Here is a 24271-nt window from a genome sequence, read left to right on the forward strand (position 1 = left end):
GGTGATGAGACTCCAGTTTGAAAATGTCATGAAAGATCTATTCCAGTTGTATGCCCCACAAACGGGTTGCACAGATGAACATCTAGAGGACTTTTTAGAGGAAGTGGAGAGACAGATAGAAGATAAGGAAGTGTTCTTGATGGGAGATCTAAATGCACAAGTTGGAGTGGAAAGACAAGGAAAGGAAGATGCTGTAGGGCCCTTTGGATATGGAAATGTAAATCCAGAAGGCGAGTTGTTGATGGGTTTTTGCATGCGGAACCAAATGATTGTTCGAAACACCTGGTTTAGGAAGAACTGTCAGAAGTTTACCAGGTATGGTTGGGGGGACAGATGAACAAAGACCATGATTGATTATATAATCTTCGAGAAAGAACACCGGAAGAACCTTTTAGATGTTACAGCCATGCCTGAAGAAGCCTTTGGTGGAGATCATAGAGTTGTGAGAGGAAAAGTGGGAAAGATTGAAAAAACCCCATTAAGAAGAGAGAAAAGAATTGAAGTATGGAAGTTGAAGGAGAAAAACATACAAGAAAAATTTCAAAGGGAAATAATACCCAAGGTACCCAGGGCAGAGATGGGGAACATTGAAGATGAATGGAAAAGATTTAAGGAAGCACTGGTTGGATGTACAGAAAAGGTATGTGGTAAAACATCAGAAATGTGAAAGACAAAGGGACACAATGGTGGAATGATAGGTTAAAGATTAAAATGAAGGAAAAGAAAATGGCATGGAAAACATCTAAGACTGAAGAAAGTAGAAGAAAATATGTGGAGGCAAAGAACTTGAACAAGAAAGTAGTGGAGGAAGAAAAGAGGAAAAACTGGGCCTCATTCACACAGAAATTAAGGGATGATATGCAGGGCAACAAGAAATGATTGTATGGTATCTTAAGAAACAAAAAGAGAGATCAAGGAAACACCAGATTTGTGAAGGATGAAGGCAGCATAATATTAACAAAGCCAGAAGAAATAAGAAATAGATGTAGAGAGTAAAGTTGCTGAACATGAGAACTAATGACAGTCATTCAACGGACCACCAGAAAAGGCAATTAGTTGATGAAGAAATTACAATTGAAATTGATATGGCAGTAAGAAAGATGAAGAATGGAAAACTGCTGGAATAGATGAAATTTCAGTGGAGATGATAAAGGCAGCTGGAACTGTAAGCCTGCAGTGGACATACCGAGTTCTCAGCATTGTCTGCGAGAATAAGGAGGTCCCTGAGGATTGGCAAAGAGGAATATTCATCCAATTTCCAAGAAAGGTGATAAGAAAGTATTGAAGAACTACAGGGGAATTACTCTGATATCCCTTGTTGCTAAGATAATGGAGAAAATACTGGAAAGTAGGATAAGGTTGAGGGTTGAAAATCAGATACAGGAAAATCTGTTTGGTTTCAGAAGTTGAAGGTCAACAATAGAGCCCATTTTCATTATGAGACAACTAATGGAAAAGCAATGGGAGTATGGGTATGATATGATGACATTCATTGACATTGAAAAGGCATATGACAGTGTCCCCAGGACTAAAGTTTGGGACAGTCTGGTGCAAATAGGAATTGGACAGCGATTAATAAAAATGACCATGGCAATGTACAAGGAATGTTGTCGTTGCATGCAAACACAAGTTGACAGGACAAGTTGGTTCAAAATCACTAGTGGGCTGAGACAGGCAAGTGTACTATCACCAGTCCTGTTTACAATAGTAATAGATGACATCATGAGAACAGCATAAGCAGCATATGGAGGAAGAGAAATGAACATGTTGTTATTTGCAGATGATATTGTGATTAGGGAAGAAGAGGACATGAAGGTTCAAGAACAGTTGGATATGGTGAATGGGAAGATTGAAAAATGCGGATTGAAAATAAGTGTAGAAAAGAGTAAAACTCTTGTTATGACTATAGGGAAGAAAGAAGGGAAAGGTCAGATTAGACTTGCATACAAGCCCTTGGAAGTAGTGGAGACATTCAAATACCTGGGGAGTGAATTAATGGAGAATGCTCGACTGGATGCTGAAATTAGTAAGAGGATTCAAGCTGGAAGCTGTTTCTATTATAGTGTAAGAAACATGTTATGAGACAAAGATGTGCCAATGAAAGCAAAGGAAACTATGTACAAGATGTATTACGTACCCATAACATCTTACAGAGCAGAAACTTGGACAATGACAAAGAAGGATGAGAGTCGAATACAGGCAGCTGAAATGAAGTTCTAGAGGAGTATGATACACAAGAGTAAAAGAGACAAAATAAGGAATGAGAAAATCTGGGAAGAAATTGGAGTGGAAAAAATGAATGATAGAATAGAGACGAGCCGACTAACATGGTTTGGGCACATAAAGCGAATGAGTGACGAATGCCAAAATTGGTGATGGAAATGCAAATGCAAGGAAGAAGAGGCCACGGACGACCACAAATGAGATAGGATGACACAATCCAACACAGTATTATAGAAAGAAACCTGGACTGGGACACAGTGTTGGAGGAGGAGTGGTGGAAAGACCGAAGAAAGTGGAGAGGAACCATATCTGTCCCTACCTGGTTACAGCTGAATAATGGGAAATGATGATGATCATGATGACATATTATTAATATTATTAAGCGTATAACTTTTCAGAACTTTGAATGCATAATAAAATAAAGGAACACAATTTAACTCTGGACATATTCAGTTGCCTGAGCTATTAAAAAAAAGAGGAAGTCTTTTGGGTCTTCTGCATAAGCATATATAGAACGCTCCTGAGTGAGGTGCTGAACAGTCTTTTGATCAGACCCACATTCACACTGTGAGGAAGAACTTTTCTTTCATTTGAATAGGAGGTGTTCACGTACTCCATGTTTAATCTGTATGAAGCAATGAGGTTTCCAGCTAGTCAAAGCAGAGAATGTCTTGAACTTAGTCTGTCAACATGTATGCCGAGATCTTCATGAATAGGCAGTTGTCAATTGTGAAGTATCCTACAATATTCTCATACAAGAGCACTGCATCTGCAAAGATGTGGTGGAGGGATGTACACTGTTGACTCTCAATTGTTGTGTTAAGTCAGAGGCTAACATTATGTGAGTTCCTAGTGAAGTTGAACCATCTGACATACAAACAAAATAGGAAAAACATGCTGTCAAGCTATGCCCAATTCTTCAGTGAAAAGGCCTAATACGATGCCCATAGCTTCCCAAAATCTCTTCATTTTTTATCTTTGCATTTGTACATTCATATCTCCCATTACATTAATTTCTTAACTTGAATAAATTCCACCCCTTCTGCCAGGTATTTTTCTATAGCATTTTCTTTATTATCAGTTTTTGGGTCACATACTTGAACAAATTCCCTGTTTCTACCTCAAACTTAATTGCAGATATAATGATTCTGTCAATGTTCATACTTGACCTCATCCACAAATTCTGTATATCCTTTCACAAAACTAAATCTATTCTAATTCTGGCTTTAAGTCCTTTCTGTAAAACAGCCTGTATCATCCTTCACTGCCCTTTCTTCTCTTCTCTTCCCTTTAGTCAAAGGATGGCAAATCTTTTTCTTTCATGAATTTAACAGATTTTTTTTTTTTATTATTTACAATCTGCTTTACATCCCACGGAAACAGACACGTCTTATGGCGACGGTTAATAGATTTTTGAAATGCAAAATATTGTATCCTTATTGGGAAGTTTTGGACAAAATCACATTAATAGAATGAAAAATCATAAATTTTAAAATATTTGCAGATAAAACAATCACAGTAAACAATCAATCATGGTTGCTTCTAAAAGTAGAAAGAATGAGCCCACAACAAGTTTACCGTGTCAAATATTCCTGGTCATACCTTCTGTTTTATCACCAAATTAGGAGAGAAGCAATGGATTGTAATATTTAATGTTTCAGGCTGCACCATCCAGCTAAGCACTACTTGACTACAAGCTGATCCTATTACTTCCACCCATTTGTACATTTTGCACCATGTCTCATATATTTCCTTTATCACTATCCATAAAACACAACCATCTGAATAAATATACTCAATTATGTTGTTTAAGATGTCCAATATGGTGGTTTAACTACCAAAATGTAACTTTTTTTAAATCACTAACTGCTTCAGCTTATACAACACCTGGATCAATACGAAACAATTACATTCCCTGCTTACCTCCTATACATTCATCCATAACAGTTCTTGAAATGAATTATCACACAACCATGCCTCCATAAACTGATAGATTCTCCAAAATCATTTTGGTAGTTACCAGTTGAATATCTGAAAGGAAAAGGACACTGTGGAAAAGACTGTAGCATGCATGAAGGATAAGAATTTGGGCTTTAGGCAAAATGGATCCTTCAGGGATAATATAACAGGATATTTTGTTTGTAAAATATTATAATAAATATTTCTAAACAGAAGCTTTTAATTAACTCCACTGGTCTATAAGACATACAAAAAAAGTTCCATACTATATCACATTTAAATAAATCACATTTTAAATAATTGTGGAGATTCATCTACAGAATGCAGATTCTACCAATTTGTATGACATCTTCAAAGACAGTAAATAAATTCCTGAACATTGATGTCCACCATGTAGTAATGATGAGATTAAATTAACTCAAAGTAAGTGAATGAAGAATACAAACAAATTCCATCCCAAGTATCAGGAGAATGACAAGTTCTTTCTAAAAACAGAAATGTCACATAAACTTTATAGCTCGCTTTTTAAAAATATGATAGCCTTAGGAAGCTTCCCCTCAGCAGACATATCTCAAGTATAGAAAATTAAAAATGATGGGTACTTGGAGAATTAAATCTCAGTCCTCCTAATATTCCTTCACACCCACTGACTGGATAGTTACTGTTTATTAGGTGCTTGCCCCCAGAGCTCAAGGCTCAAGGATTAAATCTTGGAACTATTAGCTGATATCAGACAAAGGAGAGACAAATGTTACAGAGTACAAGAACAATTTATTTACTGTATAGACACCTTAAGAATCCCTTTCTGACATATCTTCAGACCTACAGTAGCTAAAGAGATAATAAACACATAGTAGCAGTAGTATTAGTATTGTTGCTGTTGTTACTACGATTACTGTCATGAAAAAAAAGTATAGACACCCAAGTTAATAAGTTAATAAAAAGTTTATCCTTTGTCCACACAGAAACAAGCTACATCAAAATTTAGCTTATTTTTCTAAGTTTAATTATGTGGAGTAGAGATATTGATCATACCCAGTTAAAATTTTAACGTATGTTGAACAAAAAATGTGCCATTATTTTTTTCCATTTACAATGGAGCGCTCACTTTGAAAATTCATAACTTTAAAAGTATTGACCTGATCATTACCAAACTTTAATACATCTTAAAGTAACTTATTGTTGATCGGTATACCAAGTTTTTATTTCATCTGATATTTGTTAAAAAGGGTTGTTGTAAATTTTGTGAAACAATATTTTCCCATTTCTGGGTGATCATAGCCATTAAAAATTTGGCTTGTTATGAAGCTCATGACTCGGTAGGCTCGGTCAGGCTAAAATTAAAACTGCTTTTTGCCTGCATGCAATTGTTGATTTTATATTGATTTATATTTAATTGAGTGGTTTTGAGGGAAGAAAGCAGCGTATCGGCCGAGCGATGTTGCTCAGTTGGCCTATTTGCCGTGCCAACTGAATTCTCTCTGCTCTGTATCAGCTTTGAGTCACGTAGAGCTACTTTGCAATGAATGTGTTGTGTTGTGGGATGAGAAAGTGGAATAAGGGAATAACCTGCTGGATGACAAAGAGTGGTATTTTCCCCCCCATCACCTGGAATTTTAAATATAAAATGTTTCACAAGTTGTATGCATCCCACCATTATTACTGATATCTTGAAGAGAGGATACACTTCGAATAGGTCCTAACACCTAGCCCTGAGTGAAGATAAATTTCAATGACCTGGTCAATAATCGAACATGGGACCCTTGTATCCGAAAACCAACAAGCTCACCGTTCAGCTACCGAGTCTGACAAAGAGTAAAGAATTTTTTGGCACACACTGTAGGGGCTTAAACTTTTCCTGCCTGGGAAAAGCCAACAATGAATGATAAGCACGCAACCTTCACATTCCCTTCAGAACAGAGGAGTGAAGATTCTCACAGTATCTTCCATTCTGCCTGTGATTCTCGTTGTTCACGTAGAAAAGAGACATTTTGAAGAAAAATTACTTCTTCTCTACTTCTAAGGAAAGTAAGTTTCCAAATAATTCTGCGAAGGCACTGATGCATTAATCACTAACAAAATGAAAACGTCCTTCTCACAAGCTGGAACTTACGACGAAACACGAGATATAGCAACGCGCAGAAGCATATTCGAACGTATTGCTGTAAATGAGACAACTGACGGTAAGCACCGTGAAATCCTTTCACGGAATAATATCTTCTTTCTGCAATCTTTCCGCATGTCTTGCATAATCTGCCCAAGCGGAAACTGCAATACTTAAGATCACCTCATTCGTGAGTCTATCTAAACCTCCTCTCCAGCATTTTGATGGTAGTTCAGTGGCCGTGTTGGGCCAATATCTCAAAAATGGTTGATTTTAAGGCCTTAAAACATGAGTTTTGGTAAAAGGACTAGCCCAGCGGATAAGCTACTACGACCAGCATAGCGAAAGAATTATTGTTCATTGTTCACTATTAAGTTGAAAGAAGACATATGATGGTTCAACCTTTCAGTACTATTATCGTGTCGTAAGACTTAAACTGAGCTTTGTCTCGTCCTTGTACGACAGCCTATACTATAGCAGCAAAAAACCTAAGGCAGAAGCTGAATTTCTTTCCTAATGCAACTCTGGCGCAAAAGTTGAACCTATCTTCCCAATTTCAGCTTCCTAGGTCTTTTGGACCTGGAGATTCAATGATCAGTGAGTGGTATTTGGCCTTTATATATATAAAAAGACTTGTCTGTACATTGCTCAGAATTTTTAAGAACAATATTTCTGTATTGGTCATGTCCACAGTAACAAGGAAATGCACATTTTTACTTTTCCATAATGTCTGTCTGTCTATATGTATGTATGTATGTACGCGCACCACGAGCAAACGGCTGAAGAGAATTTAATGAAAATTGGTATGTAAAGTCACTACAATCTAGGCTATAATTTTATTCATGCTGAGGAAATGGTAGTTTAGAGGAAGGCATAAAATGTAATTCTCAAATATTTATGTTATTAGCGGTCATATAGATAAATACTACATAATAAAAGTTACATAGAATTAAATTTCCTATCATTTATGTCTTATACATTTTTACCATACCGGCTATGATAACAGAGATATTCATGAATCTCGATTTTTGTTGCCAAGTCCATAGCCACGAGAACATAGGTATACAGAATTTAATGAAATGGGTATATAGAGTCGGGGAATAAGAAACTACAGTCTAAGCTATAAACAATTTTTTCACCCTGAATGAAATGGTAGTTTAGGGGAAGGAGCCTAAGATTTAATTTTTAAATTTTTAATTTTTTAAAATTTTTAAATACCTATGTTATTGGTCCTATCGAAAAAGATTACATAACAAAAGTTATACAGAATACAGTTTATGATCATTTATGTTTTATTCAGTTTTACCATACCGACTATGATGAGTGGTATTTCAGAGTCGGAAGAAAACTAAATGTGAAAGCCTACAATATCGATAGCTCATAAAATTGATCAACAATAACATTACAATGACCATTGTTTGTTGTGATATTCTTTGTTTCTTATGCTGCCACTCATCTCCGATAGATGGGATTACTGTTGTGTACCGAGTATAACAGCCTGCCTGAATATTGGCGGAAAATAGCTGGGAAGTTAAATAACTTTAACATGCCATTCCTATGATTCATACATTTTCTGATACTCCTGGTACATAACACACTGGTTCACAATAATATTCCAGCTATTCGAGCCCTGCACTGATGCACTGATTGGAATGATTAGTGTGCACACTTAATGGAATAGTGGCAAAGAGTCACTTATGACCTGATCTAGAATTACAATTTCGGTCTATTCCAAATTTTAACACCACAATTCATTAAGTAACTCAAAAGTCAACCCTGAAAAGAGCAGTTTCTTAAGAAAAGCTTCTTCTTCACTTTTATTAAATTCTGCATTCATTTTATTCCAAATTAGCAGCAAAGAAGGGGTTTCTCCTCTGGCTTGGAGGAAAAATTTGCCTCCAAGTCAGATAGTTTTCCGGCCGCCAGTGTAGTGAACTGAGATTTTCCTACTCATCGGGTACTCCTATTAAACAGATGAGTAAAAGGGCATAGTTTTTGCCCTGGGACTCTACACTATTCACCCCCCCCCCCCTACCCCTCTCCCCACGGAAATTAAAGTGTGTTCACGGCTGTCTGCGGCCTGGTCATTCTAGATCTGGAACTTTGGACTGTTAGATTGGCAGCGTAGTACTGTATGTTAAAAGTGAGAAAATTTGTGTTTTTTTTTTACTTGATCAAGTATTTCATATGATAGCATTGCTTTTAATTGTGACATTCCTACTGGCATCATTGTAATGACCTATGTTGATTTCATTTGGGAAAACCAGTAAGGCAGTCTTTCTGAGGATGTAAAAAGGCAGGTGGAGAGTGAGTGTCTGCCATCATAATGAAAACTCCCCAACTTGATTGTGACTGTTGGTAGGCAAGAGGGCCTACCATTACAATGAAAACTCCCTAACCAAATCTTCACATAAGAAAATATGTTTGGCGAATTCCCCATCGTGTTTCTAGGGTACTGTAATGTTAAGAGCTATGAAATTTAATACAATCTTACTCAGAACGTCTATACTACCTAACCTAGAATTCTGTATAGTGTAGAATTAGGTAGCGAAGCACGGGTACATCAGCTAGTCATCAATATACGTGACCCTTGTGCATGTCCACCAATCAAAAGTATAGATCCTGTGCAGACACTCATGATTTTCGCCATCCATATTCACAAACGGTAAACTATACCATTTCTCATTTAGCAGATTTCATGACAAGTACCATATCCTCTTTAATGCAAATAATCATTAATATTTAGTACATCTATGAAACAAAACTTTTTTAATTACAGTAATTAAACCTGCTAAGAATCAAATGAATAACATAATACTCACGTGTATGGATCAATAGCTTCAGGCAAAAGTTCTTCTTCCTCTTTAGTAAACTTCTTCTCTACAACCAGTTTTCCAGAACCAAATTTGATCTGTTCTAGTTCTTTAATAGCTTTATCTGGGTTAACTCTTTCTGAAAGCTGGACGAAGCAATATCTGTATAGAGGTAAAAGAAAAAGATAAAAAGATCAATAAAACTCTTTTGGTAACAGGCAAGAAAAATAATCAGCAACTCTGGTATATGAAAGAGAAGGATATCCGGGATCCAAGAGAGAATGTAACGCAAGTTTTCAAGCTCTATAAATTAATGACAAATATTTGTTTTCTATATTACAACAGGAAACAGAAAAAGAATAACCGCAGATGAAATAACAATTTAACTCAAAATTCCTCACATTCACAGACTTTTTCTGGTGATTGCATCCTCTATGAATAGTTAGTTTTTAGACTTCCTACCCAACCACAGAAGCTACTCTAAGCACTATCGTACAGTTCATTTTAAGACATTTGCAATGTCATGAATATCGTGGCGTAGAGCATGACATAACTGTTGCTGTGCTGTCTGACAGAAGTTATTTCAGTTAGTTTCAAAAGTTATTTTGTAAAGCAAAATGCAGATGCTGTAAAAGTAGTTGTCTTGGTTGATGGTGGTGGTGGTGGTGAATTTTTGTTTTAAGAGGAAGTACAATGAGGTAATCATCCTCTCCAAACAAATTAGTGGAAAAGAAATTTAAAATAAAAACAAAATTATTTATTCAACAAAGGAATTTGGAAACGCAGTACAAAATAAAACAAAAAATAATTTAATTAGGCTGAAAAATTACTAACGAATCAAAAGGGAACGTGTGTTCCCTAAATAACAATACACTTGTAATTCATATACCCTTGATTAATCCACTGTCGCACATAAAGCGGATGACGAAATCAGCAGTAGTCGCGTCATTGGCTAGTATGTGTTTGAGTGTTTCCTGCAGAAGAAACAATAAAACTTTTGTATCCACCTATTCAATACTTTTTTTTTTTTTATTGACACGTTTCGTTCATATTTTGAACATCTTCAGCTATAATATTCTTACAAGGTTAAATGATAACATTGTTTTAGAACTTACACTTATGATTTGCCATTGACAAACTTATCCATAATAAGCTTTGAAAATCCTCTTAAATATTAAAATGTTTGTATATGTCATCTTATTGAACATAATAATTAAGTTTCAACCTTTATAACCTTATTCTAATATTTAAAATACAATGTCAACGCATTTACAATCTGTTGAATTGCTTAATGTTTCAAATTATTCGTTGTATACACATTCAAACATTTTGTTACTACTGGTGTAACTTTTCACATATTATACTGTATGGAATTGGAATCTTAACACACTCTCAATGTATTGAATAGGTAGATACAAAAGTTTTATTGTTTCTTCTTTAATAGACTTTCAATACGGAAAAATTAGGACAGTCTCTTGCAATGTTTCCTGTAGGCCGAGGCTCCGTCTTAGGCCAGAGAGATCAGTGCACTCTGTGAGGATGTGGGCCACGGTGACGTCGGCACCACAAGAACATTAAATGAAATAAGTTTTATAATGATAGATCCATATTGAACTGTGATTACAATAGAGTTAAATTAAATGTATTATTAGGGTCCACCTTTTCAATACAAAATGTAAAGAGTTTAAATTACATAAATGATTAGGGACTAGTTTCGACCTAGTACTAGGTCATCGTCAGCCTAAAGCAAAATTAAAACACAAATACTGAAGAAATTAAACAATGTAAAAACACATAAGGTCTGGTAAAAGTACATACCATGTGAGATATTGTGCAGCACTATGTTAAAAAATAACTCTATGAAAGAGATTCATAAAAAGTCCAGTGTGCATTATAAAGATGTTATAGATAGGAATCCTCGAGTTGCTGGATAAGGAGATTAGAATATGCTGGCTCCTTTAAGATGCTGGTATCCAATTGAAGAACCACTGAGCCGAAGTTACATCGTTTATTTACGAATAAAGTCCAGTGCGCCGTATAGCATTAAAAAGTCCAGTGCGCATTGAAAAGATGTTATAGAAAGGAATCCTTGAGTTGCTGGATAAGAAAATTAGAATATGCTGGCTCCTTTAAGATGCTGGTATCCAATTGAACCACTGAGCCGAAATCACATCGTTTATTTACGATTAAAATCCAGTGCGCCGTGTAGCATTAAAAAGTTGTTAGGGATGGAAATTTTTCAGTTGTGGGTCAAGGAGTTCAACATATGCTGGCTTCTTAAATGTGCTGCTGTATATTCAAAGAACAACTGAGATGAAGTTACGTCATATTTTAAGATATTCATACGTAGTAGCTCATTTACGATCTACCCACTCTTATCTCCTAAAGAGGGAAGACCCCTTAGTGTGTTCTTGTGGTTACAATTGAGTTAAATTAATGTATTATTAGGGTCCACCTTTTCAATACAAAATGTAAAGAATTGAAATTACATGAATGATTAGGGACTAGTTTCGACCTAGTACTAGGTCATCGTCAGCCTAAAGCAAAATTAAAACACAAATATCGAAGAAATTAAACAATGTAAAGACACATAAGGTCTCGTAACAGTACATACCATGTGAAATATTGTGCAGCACTATGTTAAAAAATAACTCTATGAAAGAGATTCATAAAAAGTCCAGTGTGCATTAAAAAGATGTTATAGATAAGAATCCTGAAAATGTACTTCGCTCATACCAACTACATCTAACTTTAGTCTATCCATCTCCCTTTTCAGATTCTCTAACCTACAACAACGATTCAAACTTGTAACATTCTATGCTCCGACTTGCAGAATGCCAGTACCCATCTTCCTGATGATCGCCCCTTCTCGTGTAGTCCCCACCCAGAGATCCGAATAGGGGACTATTTTACATATTTTACCCGGGAAGAATCAATCTTCAGTACATCATTCATAGAAAGAGAGCTGCATGTCCTCAGGAGTTAGTTATGGCTGTAGTTTCCTGTTGCTTTCAGCCCTGTAGCAGTATCAACACAGCTAAGCCATGTTGAGTATTATTACAAGGCTATATCAAGTCAATCATCTAGACTGCCACCCTTGCAACTTCCGAAAGGGTGCTACTCCCCTCTCAATGAACCATTCGTTAGTCTGGTCTCTCAACAGATACCCATCCTATATGGTTGCACTTGCGGCTCGGCTATCTGCTTCATTGTGACGCCCAAGCCTCCCCACCACGGAAAAGTCACATGGTTCGCAGGGGAGGTGAAGGAAAAGTCACATGGTTCGCAGGGGAGGTGAAGAATCATAAGTTGGAAGTAGTATTAATATTTCAAACAGTAACAATAATTTTACATCTCTCTCTTAGCACAGGTTGCAGTAAACTATACCTTCCACCAACCCGTGGGGGTTTTCTTATACCTGTTCCCCTATCGGGTGCATCCCAGATGGTGGATGAGGGGGGGGGGGGGGGGGGGAGGGGGGCGGCATCCGGACTTGGCTGGAGGGTCTGAGAGAAATAAAATACCCTCTCACGGACAAAAAACAGGTATTGCCAGAAAACGTCTTGAGGTAGTGTGATTGTTACTAGCCCAAGTCAAGGCTTGGAAGTGGAGGCCTCGCCCACACATGCTAGAGAGGCATTCATGGTTCCTCTACATGGGTGATACGGTGGTTCAGGTGAAGTGGGGCTGGTGATTGAGGTGAAGGCCTCACTGCGGGATACTGGAACCAACACATCACTTTGCTCTATGTAGCCTGGACGAGCCATGGGTTGGGAAAGGGGCGATCTCAACCTAGAGGGGAAGTCATGGCTGTGTACTCAGTCATGATAATGCCAAGTGGAGACCACGTGAGTAGGCCTACTGAAGGGGGAACAAACCTGGCTAGGTTCGGGCTAGGGGCAGACGCTCGATGCACAACTGAGGGGTGTGGTCTCTGCTACGGAGAGCCTGAGTTGCAGGAGGACAATGTCTGGCTGTATGCCTCACCACGGATGGTGAGAACGATGCTCAGGACCCTAGAAGGGGCAAAAACCCTATGATTGATTGAAATATGGATGCTTATAAAGAACCAATTTCAAAAACTTTGACATCATGGGAAGCCATGGAAACTCCAATAGAGCAGATCCGGAAGCAAGCCCAAGATGAAAAAATTGAGACAGAAGTCCCAACTGGACAGGCTGTTGCCGACTCAAAACAAGAAATGGCAACAGAAGCTCCAGTAAAGCAGTCTGCTACCACAAGCAAACCAGGAACGGCCGTAGAGACAGAACTGAAGATTTCTGCATAACAGATTTCATATCGACAGACCACCTCGCAACAGTGCATATTACAAGGCAAGGAAGAGAGCAAGGAAGGAAGCTAAAATAGCGGCTGGAACTTAGACGGAGAAGAAGCCAAGGAACAGGGATCGGCGAGAGGCTATCCCTCTGACAACGCCCAACACGGAACATCAAGCAGTCGCCACACAACCTTAGTTAACACCAAATTGACAAACGGCGGTTAGAGGGACATACAACAAGATAAACTACTTAACAACTTTTAACTACGATCGTCAATTTACGTTCCTTTCAATCATACCTTATTAAATCTATTATTTTAACGTACGGTCACTCACGTCAACAACAGCATATTTATTCAACAGCACTCGCTGAGGTCAAATGACAACAAGCATTTAAATTTCATGAAGACCAATATTATAATATCACAAGTTCAATTATCAAATCAACGAGATCTTTGAATCTTTATAGACTCTTATTCATAAAGGATATAAAACTTTTTTACCAGATCTCATTGCAAAGAAATTTTCAAATTTAGTTCTTAAGATTGAATTTCACCTCTTTCAGAGATGATTAGACATGCTACTTCTTTTAAGTATTTTAGAACAACTCATTCTACCACAATTTAATGTATCTCTCCTACTAAGCCCAAGTTATTAAGGCATGTCACCAAAGATTATGTATTTTATGATATTCTAGTAGAGTAAGTTTAAGTTTGTAAAAAAATGGTTTAATAGTGCTTAAGTCATTATTTACGAACATAACCGAGATTCAGATTTGGCTGATGATGCTCTGTAAGGGAACGAAACATGTCCCACGAGTAACCTTTTAATTAATGAAGATATTTTAAATGTGACAACATTATAATGTATTGAACAGGTGGATTATAATAAAATTTTGTTATTGCAAACGCCCAAAAGGCCAAGGTCGGGGGATAGTACGCCATCCAGTTCAGCTACAAAACCGCCCGCCAAGAAACAGAAAGAAGAGATGGTCAAGTCCTTTTTGGCAAGACTAACTTCAATCAAGGTAGCAATAATACCTAAAATTGTTTTGGCCCTTAATGAAAGAGATTTTGAAGAGCTCAAGAAGAGAGGCCTTAAGGGCAAGCTTGGACTTGGGCAGATCAAATTTTGAGTAATTAAGGGAAAAACAAAACCTAGCGTTGGCAAGCATGGTACTGAAAGTTCTACAGGCCAACCTACAACATAAAAAATAGGCTGTGGTCAATTTCGTCAGGAAGTTCAAGTCCAAGGTTATCGATGTGGCTCTTATACAAGAGCCATGGGTAGTTACGGGAAGAGTAGCAGAACTGGCGGAATCTGGAGGTAAGCTAATGTAGGATACTACATCGAATATGCCAAGAACATGTTTACTTATGAGCAGAAGACTAAAATGCCTTCTGTTGCAGGAACATTCTTCAAAGGACTTAGTGACGGCCAAGAGAGAACTTGGAAATTGGGAAGGTCCCAGAGAAATAACCATAGGCTCTGCATACCTCCCACATGACTCAACTAATCCGCCCCCATCAGAAGAAGTTGAGAAACTAATTTGCAACCTGAAGAGGAATGGCGAACACCTAGTCCTTGGAGCAGATGCAAATTCACACCACACGGCATGGTGCAGCACGAACTGCAATGCAAAAAGTGAGTCTTTACTAGAGTTTATTATTGGAACTGTGTTGACGAAACTAAACCTAGGAAACAAGCCTACATTTATAAATAAAAATTGTAGGGAGGTAATAGACATCACACAAAGAACTACGCACATTGCAAACTTTATTAAAGACTGGAAGGTGCTGGAGGAATCATCATTGGCAGACCACCAGCATTTCCAATTTGCAACCAATTTGCAACAGATGCGAGACTATATGGGAATGAGAAGTACAGAGACCCAAAAAGAACTCGGATAGATACACAGAAGTTCTAGGGAAGGCTGTACAAAAAATTCCAACTAACGTGAGAGGACAGAAAGAACTGCATGAGGAACTATTAGATGAGGCCGTTGTATAGAATATCAACCACAAATGGTATGTGGGGCGTATATCATAGGAAACTCACTGAGTACCACCTAGAGATACGGAAAGCAAAAAGAAAATCTTGGAGACTGTTCTGTGAGAAAGTGGAATCACACACTGAAACAGCAAGGCTCCAGAAGGTTCTTAAAGCAACCCATTTAAATCAGGTGGGGACACTGGAGAAACCAGATGGGTCATTTACTCAGGCAGGGAAGGACACGCTGGAGATGTTAATGGCGTGTCACCTTCCTGACGCTGAGGAGAAGACACAAGAAGAAATGGTTGGAACAGAGACTGGAGCTCAAAGAGCAGACTGGAACTGTGCCAACAGAATAATAAAACACAACCATCTAAAATGGGCAATTGACACGTTTCACCCTATAAAGGCTCCGGAGCCAGATGAGATTCTTCCGATACTCCTACAGGAAGGATGAGAGATACTCGTCAATGCCCTGACAGACCTAGCGTCTAGAGTCTAGCTTTCGGGTACGTGCCGAAATCATGGTCTGAAGCTAAAGCAGTATTCATACCTAAACCTGGAAGGGCAAACTATGCCCAAGCCAAAGCATACAGACCATTATGTTTAACCTCCTTCATGCTGAAAGCAATGGAGAGAATACTGGATAAATGTATCAGGAGAACGGTGCAACTGAGCTCAACGTTACATGAAAATCAGTTTGCATATAGACCTGGCAGATCCACTGAAGTAGCACTCCACCAGTTGGTTTGTAACCTACAGGATAGCATAGAATATAAAGAAATTGCACTAGCAGCATTTCCAGATATAGAAGGAGCCTTCAGCAATACATCCTATGACTATGATGAAAGCATTGGAAAAGAGCAAGGTGAGTAAATCCGCCGTCAAATTGATTAAATCCATGTTAGACAGAAGGAAGATAAAAGCAATCGTTTGAAGAAATGCTGACGGTTAGGGCCACCCGAGGCTGTGCTCAGGGAGGAGTTCTTTCTCCTCTGCTGTGGAACCTCGTGGTGAACAAAATCATAGCTTTGCTCAACGAGCAGGGTTTCTACGCACAAGGATACGCAGAAGACCTAGTGATTGTGGTACAAGGTGAGGTGATGAGTGTTATCCAGGACCTCATGCAAAGATGACTCAACCTTGTGGAGAACAGATGTCGGGAAGAACAACTATCAGTCAACCCGAACAAGATAACTCTGGTCCCTTTTTACTTGGCAGGTTCGATTCTGGCTCAGACCGGTGGTATTTGAAGGTGCTCAAATACGTCGGCCTCTTGTCAGTAGATTTACTGGCATGCAAAAGAACTGCGGGACTAAATTCCGGCACCACAGTGTCTCCAAAAACCGAAAAAGTAGTTAGTGGGATGTGAAGCCAATAATATTATTATTATTATTATTATTACTACTATTATTATTATTATTATTATTATTATTATTATTATTATTATTATTATTATTATTATTATTATTATTATTACACTGACTGACAGAGCAAATGCAGCACCAAGAAGGAGTGGTCAGAACTTTATGCCAATTGCAGGGTAGACTGACGTCACTGAGGTATGTTCATGATGTGAAATGCGCCGCTGTGCTGCGCACGTAGCGAACGATAAATGGGACACGGCGTTGGCGAATGGCCCACTTCGTACCGTGATTTCTCAGCCGACAGTCATTGTAGAACGTGTTGTCGTGTGCCACAGGACACGTGTATAGCTAAGAATGCCAGGCCGCCGTCAACGGAGGCATTTCCAGCAGACAGACGACTTTACGAGGGGTATGGTGATCGGGCTGAGAAGGGCAGGTTGGTCGCTTCGTCAAATCGCAGCCGATACCCATAGGGATGTGTCCACGGTGCAGCGCCTGTGGCGAAGATGGTTAGCGCAGGGACATGTGGCACGTGCGAGGGGTCCAGGCGCAGCCCGAGTGACGTCAGCACGCGAGGATCGGCGCATCCGCCGCCAAGCGGTGGCAGCCCCGCACGCCACGTCAACCGCCATTCTTCAGCATGTGCAAGACACCCTGGCTGTTCCAATATCGACCAGAACAATTTCCCGTCGATTGGTTGAAGGAGGCCTGCACTCCCGGCGTCCGCTCAGAAGACTACCATTGACTCCACAGCATAGACGTGCACGCCTGGCATGGTGCCGGGCTAGAGCGACTTGGATGAGGGAATGGCGGAACGTCGTGTTCTCCGATGAGTCACGCTTCTGTTCTGTCAGTGATAGTCACCGCAGACGAGTGTGGCGTCGGCGTGGAGAAAGGTCAAATCCGGCAGTAACTGTGGAGCGCCCTACCGCTAGACAACGCGGCATCATGGTTTGGGGCGCTATTGCGTATGATTCCACGTCACCTCTAGTGCGTATTCAAGGCACGTTAAATGCCCACCGCTACGTGCAGCATGTGCTGCGGCCGGTGGCACTCCCGTACCTTCAGGGGCTGCCCAATGCTCTGTTTCAGCAGGATAATGCCCGCCCACACACTGCTCGCATCTCCCAACAGGCTCTACGAGGTGTACAGATGCTTCCGTGGCCAGCGTACTCTCCAGATCTCTCACCAATCGAACACGTGTGGGATCTCATTGGACGCCGTTTGCAAACTCTGTCCCAGCCTCCTACCGACGACCAACTGTGGCAAATGGTTGACAGAGAATGGAGAACCATCCCTCAGGACACCATCCGCACTCTTATTGACTCTGTACCTCGACGTTGTGCCCGTTCGCATCTCGTTGACCAGTTTCAAAATGGCGGCGTAGGAAGGTATGGCCCATGCGATCTACTAAGGCAATGAACTTCATATTAATACAGCGTATAGAAGGCTACGTACGTCACGGAACGGATTAATTTGGAAGACACACCAGAACAGTAGAGGCTCATTTTGAATTGTTTTAAAAATATATAGCAGCGGAAGGATTGTTTAAGAATATACTCAAAAAATTACATTCGGATAAGCAAGACGCAGTTACGAGCGAAGCTACATATTTGAAGAATATTCTTAATTACTGAGGAGAATATTAACTATTTACAATCGGCCATAGCATACTATTAAATTATTCACCGGTGTATGCTAAGAAAAGAGGCGAAAAATTATATAAATAATTAATTTCTGGTGAGATACGTCGGACTTGGATTCGTGAGCAGCCACTCTACGATTAAAGGAAAAGGAACTCACCATTTTATAATATTGATTATTTCATACGAGAAGATAGTTACTACTGTGGCAGTAAAGTTAATAACTATTTACGGAGAAATTTTTCCAATCAAAGAAAACTTCGACGATTACTATAAATAATATAAATATGGAATATATCATGACAGACTGATCCGCAAAAGGAATTTTCTTCGTTGTCTACAGATTCGAAATGATGACTAACTGCTAAATCAACATGATGGACTGAACTGGGGATATGCGCCGTCGAGCCAGATGACCAGCTGAGGATGATTGGACCGGCCAACCAGTGGACGTGATGACGTGGATGAGCACCGGCCAGCCAAAATACCGGACGATAAGGAGTGGACCGGCGAGCCATGTGACCAGCTGATGACCATGAACATGCAATCCAACCAGAGATCCAGATCAGATCGGAGGGTCTAACTACAACCGAGGGATGGAGCAACAAACAGTCCAAACGTAGCAACTGACGAGCTAAGTCCATACATTTTTTTAGTAGAGGAGTTTCTTGTAATCTGCACCCTCAATCTAACTCGGCATGTGCTGAATATTTGGTGATATTTATGAATTATTTAAGAACGCGTGTGAAATATGAAATGATGTGCGAGATATTTAAGGCTATAAGATAAGATGGAAGTGTAGAATTAGAATGCTATTATGACATATACAGGTAACCGCACTTGCATACATACAGTGGAAACTAGTTTGGATAAAAGAAAGAAGTGTTACTTGTGAAGACCTAGTAGCTATGAGTCTAATTTACTAGTGAAGTTTCGATTAATCTCGCTTACCTGTACATAGATTACGTCACGATTTACCTGCGCGATACTATGAATATTGTCAAATTAAGTATTCCTTTCTTCATAGAGAGAGGGCATTGAACTCGTACTACTGTTTTTAAGATTAAGGTTATTAACTGCGTATTTTACAAGGCAATTCTAGAATGTTTAGCATATAGTTTTGGGAGTAATGGCTATATGCATTCGGCTATATGTAAGCCAGTGTTATGTTAAAGTACATGTGGAATGGCGTTGAAATGTGATTAGTTATTGGAGTATATTGATGAATAGTTAAAGTATAGAGGTTTGTATATGTTCTACGGAAAGAGTAAGAGTTGCCATTCGATGAGGAAACGTGTATTAGAATTACAAAGTGAGTTTCTGTGCCATATTGGAAAGATTATACTAAAGTGTGAACATCGCGCAGATGACCATTTTAAGGTAAGATTGACATGTATTATGGTAGAAATGTATCGTGACAGTTATATTTATGTCTGATTTTGGTGAATAACGGGTACTGAGTATATGAGAGTACTTTAATATGCAGTTCGCTAGACTCATGACTGAGTATACATCGGATATTTTTTTAGTGCGGTGACGTTACAATATAATACGTAATAATTTCATTCTATACTATCCATACGAGTTGAGTAGCTCGTATACATATTGAAATATTGAGAAAGAGCATATTGCTAGAGCACATCGAGCCGTTAATAGAGGAGTGTGTGGATTGGAAACTACTTGAATAGTTAGTTAGATGTTTATTTCTTTTCATGCAATAATGATTTCAATTGAAGTATTTTAAATATGAAGAATATGATAATGGTTAGTTAGGAGCCATATATCGTAGGCTTTAGGGAGGTATTGTCTTAGCCCGTAAGTTGTTACTTGTGCGTACTCGAAATATGTGACCAAATAATCAGAGTTCAGATCTATGAATGATTATAATTTATGAATGGAAAGTTGGAGAACACTTTTACAATTTAATATTCACGCAAGAGTTTGTTTGGGGAATAATTACGTGAAAATATGAGCAGTTTTAGGTTTACAATCAAATTTTTTCCCATGTAATTTTATTTCGTTTCAAGTTAGCAAACCATTGATTTTATCTCAGCGAAATGACTTAAATGTTGTGAGAATAATTTAAATAATTAATGTGACAATATTCACAACGTGTATTTTTATTGATTCCATGATTGCTCAGTGATTTTTTTGAATATAATTTGAGAAAATGAAATACTTTTCGGAACATGGCTACGAATATTGAGATATATATTAATATGAATTTGAACATTAATTAAGAAAGAATGTAAATATTTTAAGCCTTAATTATTTTATTTTATTTGAGCCAGCGCTGACTCTAATCCTTCATGTTTAAATATTACTCGAATAATACTACCCAGATTTCACTTTATCTTACATCGAACATTATTTATTCAATAAATAATCTTATATTTTTCTTTTAGTAAGTGACTGTGTCTTAATTTCTGTTTGGGTAACGGCTAGTTTGTAAGTTAGTTATTAAGTTTTGTAGATATAAGCAATTGATTAGTTCTACAAGCGGTAAGAGATTCCTTTGAACTTATCGGCCACAGGTTCGTACTTGTGCGTGTAGGTACTCCCGTGACGCGTATTCCAGCGGTCTGATTCTCATCCGAAACCACGTAAAATAACTATATATAAAATCACAGATTTTATGAGCGGAATATGGATACCCTGAGAAGAAATCAAGAGCTACCGGGATAACTTGGCACTGACCGCTGCATGGGCGGGTGCAACGTGTTTCTGCGTGCATCGCCGCTCGCGGTGGTCCTACATCCTACTGAGTCGATGCCGTGTGCATTGTGTAACCTGCATATTGGTTTGAAATAAACATCAATTATTTTTTCCCCAACTTTCATCCCTTTAGAACCACTCCTCCTTGGTGTTGCATTGTCACTGTCAGTCAGTGTATTATTATTATTATTATTATTATTATTATTATTATTATTATTATTATTATTATTATTATTATTATAATTATTAGATTTTCCTCCACAGCTTTTTACATATCTCTGACAATGAGGTGAATAATGCACAGCTTTCTCCCAAAATATACGAGATAAATCCAGTATTTGACCACCTGTTAGCAAAATTTTTGGAAGCTTATACCCCTGATGGCAAAATGTCAATTGATGAGAACCTCTTGCTATGTAAAGGGTAGTTAGGGTGGAAAGTTTACATAACAAGAAAACAATCGCATTTCGGAATGGAATTATATAAATTATGCGAAGGCGAGATGGATTATATAACATGACCTGCTTCCGTGTGTATCATAATGAACAGCTGTAAAAGACATAACACTGTGAAGACTGCAAATACTGTAAATAACTTATTACCTGTATTGTAGCGTAATATAGTCCGTTTATGTCACTTATGAATTGTAGGGAGGCTATATAAACTTGATCCCTCGAAAGCGCTAACCAACATAACAGAAAATTTCGTGAGTATTATAATCTATTCCATTGTGTATCTTTTAAGTACATGTAAACTTGGTAAATCTACAACTTACATATACAGAAACATTTATTTACAGGCAGAGATTGATAGTATAAACTGCCTAAAATATTCAGGTGAAAGTTACTGTATAAAGAAAAACCAGAGCTTTGCTGTTAGGAAGAACCAATCTCTATTTCACAGTGTGAAAGCACTTAGTACGTTTTTGCACAAAGTAATTGAAAAATTAAAATAATCAAATTTTTCAACAATTAAATACTTTATATTCAAGTAAATATTTCTCTTTTGGCCCTTCAATAGTTCATTTTAGTCTAAGATTGTTTTTAATCAAGTAATTAAATATTTTCTTCAATCAGGGAAATCGCTCCCCACCTGAGAGTGAGCTAGTGTGTACTGAGCTCCCCGCTTAAGGGGTTAAAGCAGATAGAACAACAATCGGACAAAGGATCAATGGATGGTAATATAACTTATAATTTAACGTCCAGAGAATTTAGCCAATTCACTGCCTCTTCACTTGCCGCATGAAGTTTGTGGTATCCTCCCTGGAAGCTCTGAAGTGGGCACATCACTACAACATGGTGGACTGTCTGAGCCACGTCACCGCAGTTGCAATGAGGGATGGAAATTTTGCCCCATTTGTGGAGCCAGAAGTTACATCTTCCAAGACAGGTCCGCACCCTCTTCAACGAAGCCCAGATTTTTCTTGGCAAGTTGAACCCAGCAAGTTTCCTACAAGGGTCAGATATCAATCAACCCTAGCTGATCAGGGTTTGAAGCAGCCCACTCTTCCCTCCAGGCATTATTCATGTTGTGCTGTGAATCAACCAGCCTCTTTCCTAGTTGCCATGATGGATGTCGAGATTTTAATCTTCGATGCTTCTCATGGTTGCAGTCCTGATGAATCGGCAAGAGTGTATTAGCAGTACATTTTAACCATTCCTTCTTCAGAGCAGTTAGCCTTCGAAGGTGAGGAGGATGGATGTTAGTTAATACTGAGATTATGACACTGAACAGACCTCTCTGATAAGTGGTGTGGATTTAAGTGTGCCAGACACTGTCCACATGGTATAATACAGCTGGACATCAACCTTTCCTGTGTGTATGTGCTGTTGATCTATACAGGGCTGCAATATTCTGCAACTGGGTATACTAGGCCAAGAGCTGTTGTTCGGAGGACATTAGCAATTGCTCCCCAACTAGTACCACTGAGTTCGTGAAGGATGTTGTTACGTGTTTTAACCTTTGCTGCTGTTCTGCAGAGGTGGTTCTTTATACGTTAAAGAGCGATCCAGCACAATACCCAAGTATTTTGGATGAGCACAGTATTTTAGCTGTTGGCCTCTGAATTGAACCTGTGGAATGTAATGGGCTCTCCTGTTGTCTTGATTAAAGGTACTAATCTCTGTTTTGTTTACATTGGGTTTCAATCACCAGGTGTAAGTATCTATCAATTTTTAGGAGATCTTGTGTGAGAATGGCTTCAGCGGTCTCAAAGTCTGTGGACTGTGCTGTTAGAGCTATGTCGTCAGCATATATCAGAGTGCTGGAATGCACAAAGATCCAATCTAGGACACTGTAAAATTAACAGAGTAATAACAGAGGAAGTTCTACACATGCCTTCTGATCATATGATACCAAAGTACAACTGTGAAAAACTGTTTGAGACCCAGATAATAATAAAAAAAGACTGGGATATCAACAAATGGAATACTGAAAAAGAAGATATAGTGTGGTGGACTGATGGCTCAAAGACTGTGGATGGCACAGGAGGAGAGATCAACGGGGGAAGACCTGAGAGATCAATCCAGATGAGCCTGGACAGACACACTACAGTCTTTAAAGCTGAAATGATAGCTATCACAACATGTCTTGAAGTAAATCTGAAAATGAACTATAGGAATAAGAACATTTTCATTTTTACGGACAGCCAAGCAGCCAGTAAGGCACTAGAGGAAATCCGGATAACTTCTACAATTGTCCGGTTATTGCCACTCACTTCTCCTGAAGCTCTCAAAGTACAACATTGTCAAAATAATGCGGGTACCAGGGAATGCAGGTATAGAAGGAAATGAAAAGGCAGGTAAACTGGCCAGGAAAGGGGCAGAAACACATTTTGTAGGCCCAGAACCTATATGTGGGATTTCCTATGGACAAGCCCGAAACTACACAGGAAAATGGGTACAAAAGAAACAAATGGAAAACTAGAAAAATACTCCAGGATGCAGGCTTGCAAAGGAACTGATAAAAGGACCAAACAAGAAGCATACTCAAGAACTGTTGAAACTCAGCATAGAAAATACAAGATGGCTAGTAGGACTGTTGACAGGACACTGCCATCTGAAAAAACCCCTACATGGAATTGGAGTGATAAGAGACAACATATGTAGGAAATGCAATGAAGCAGAGGAATCGGCTGAACACATACTTTTCGAATGTGAGGCACTGGGTAGAATCAG

At 38.7% G+C, this 24271-nt stretch overlaps 1 protein-coding gene across 2 annotated transcripts in view; it reads right to left on the bottom strand.

Moving 5' to 3' along the window:
- The window catches only part of LOC136857229 (protein painting of fourth), a 232450-nt gene that overhangs the window by 89685 nt on the left and 118494 nt on the right, over positions 1–24271 (bottom strand). For both annotated transcript variants that reach the window (XM_067135710.2, XM_067135709.2), the window contains exon 5: positions 9109–9261. In XM_067135710.2, the coding sequence (XP_066991811.2) occupies positions 9109–9261 (153 nt within the window). The remainder of the gene's footprint in view (positions 1–9108; positions 9262–24271) is intronic.

This window comes from Anabrus simplex, chromosome 1 (assembly GCF_040414725.1).
Source record: "Anabrus simplex isolate iqAnaSimp1 chromosome 1, ASM4041472v1, whole genome shotgun sequence".
Classification (NCBI taxonomy): Eukaryota; Metazoa; Arthropoda; class Insecta; order Orthoptera; family Tettigoniidae; genus Anabrus; species Anabrus simplex.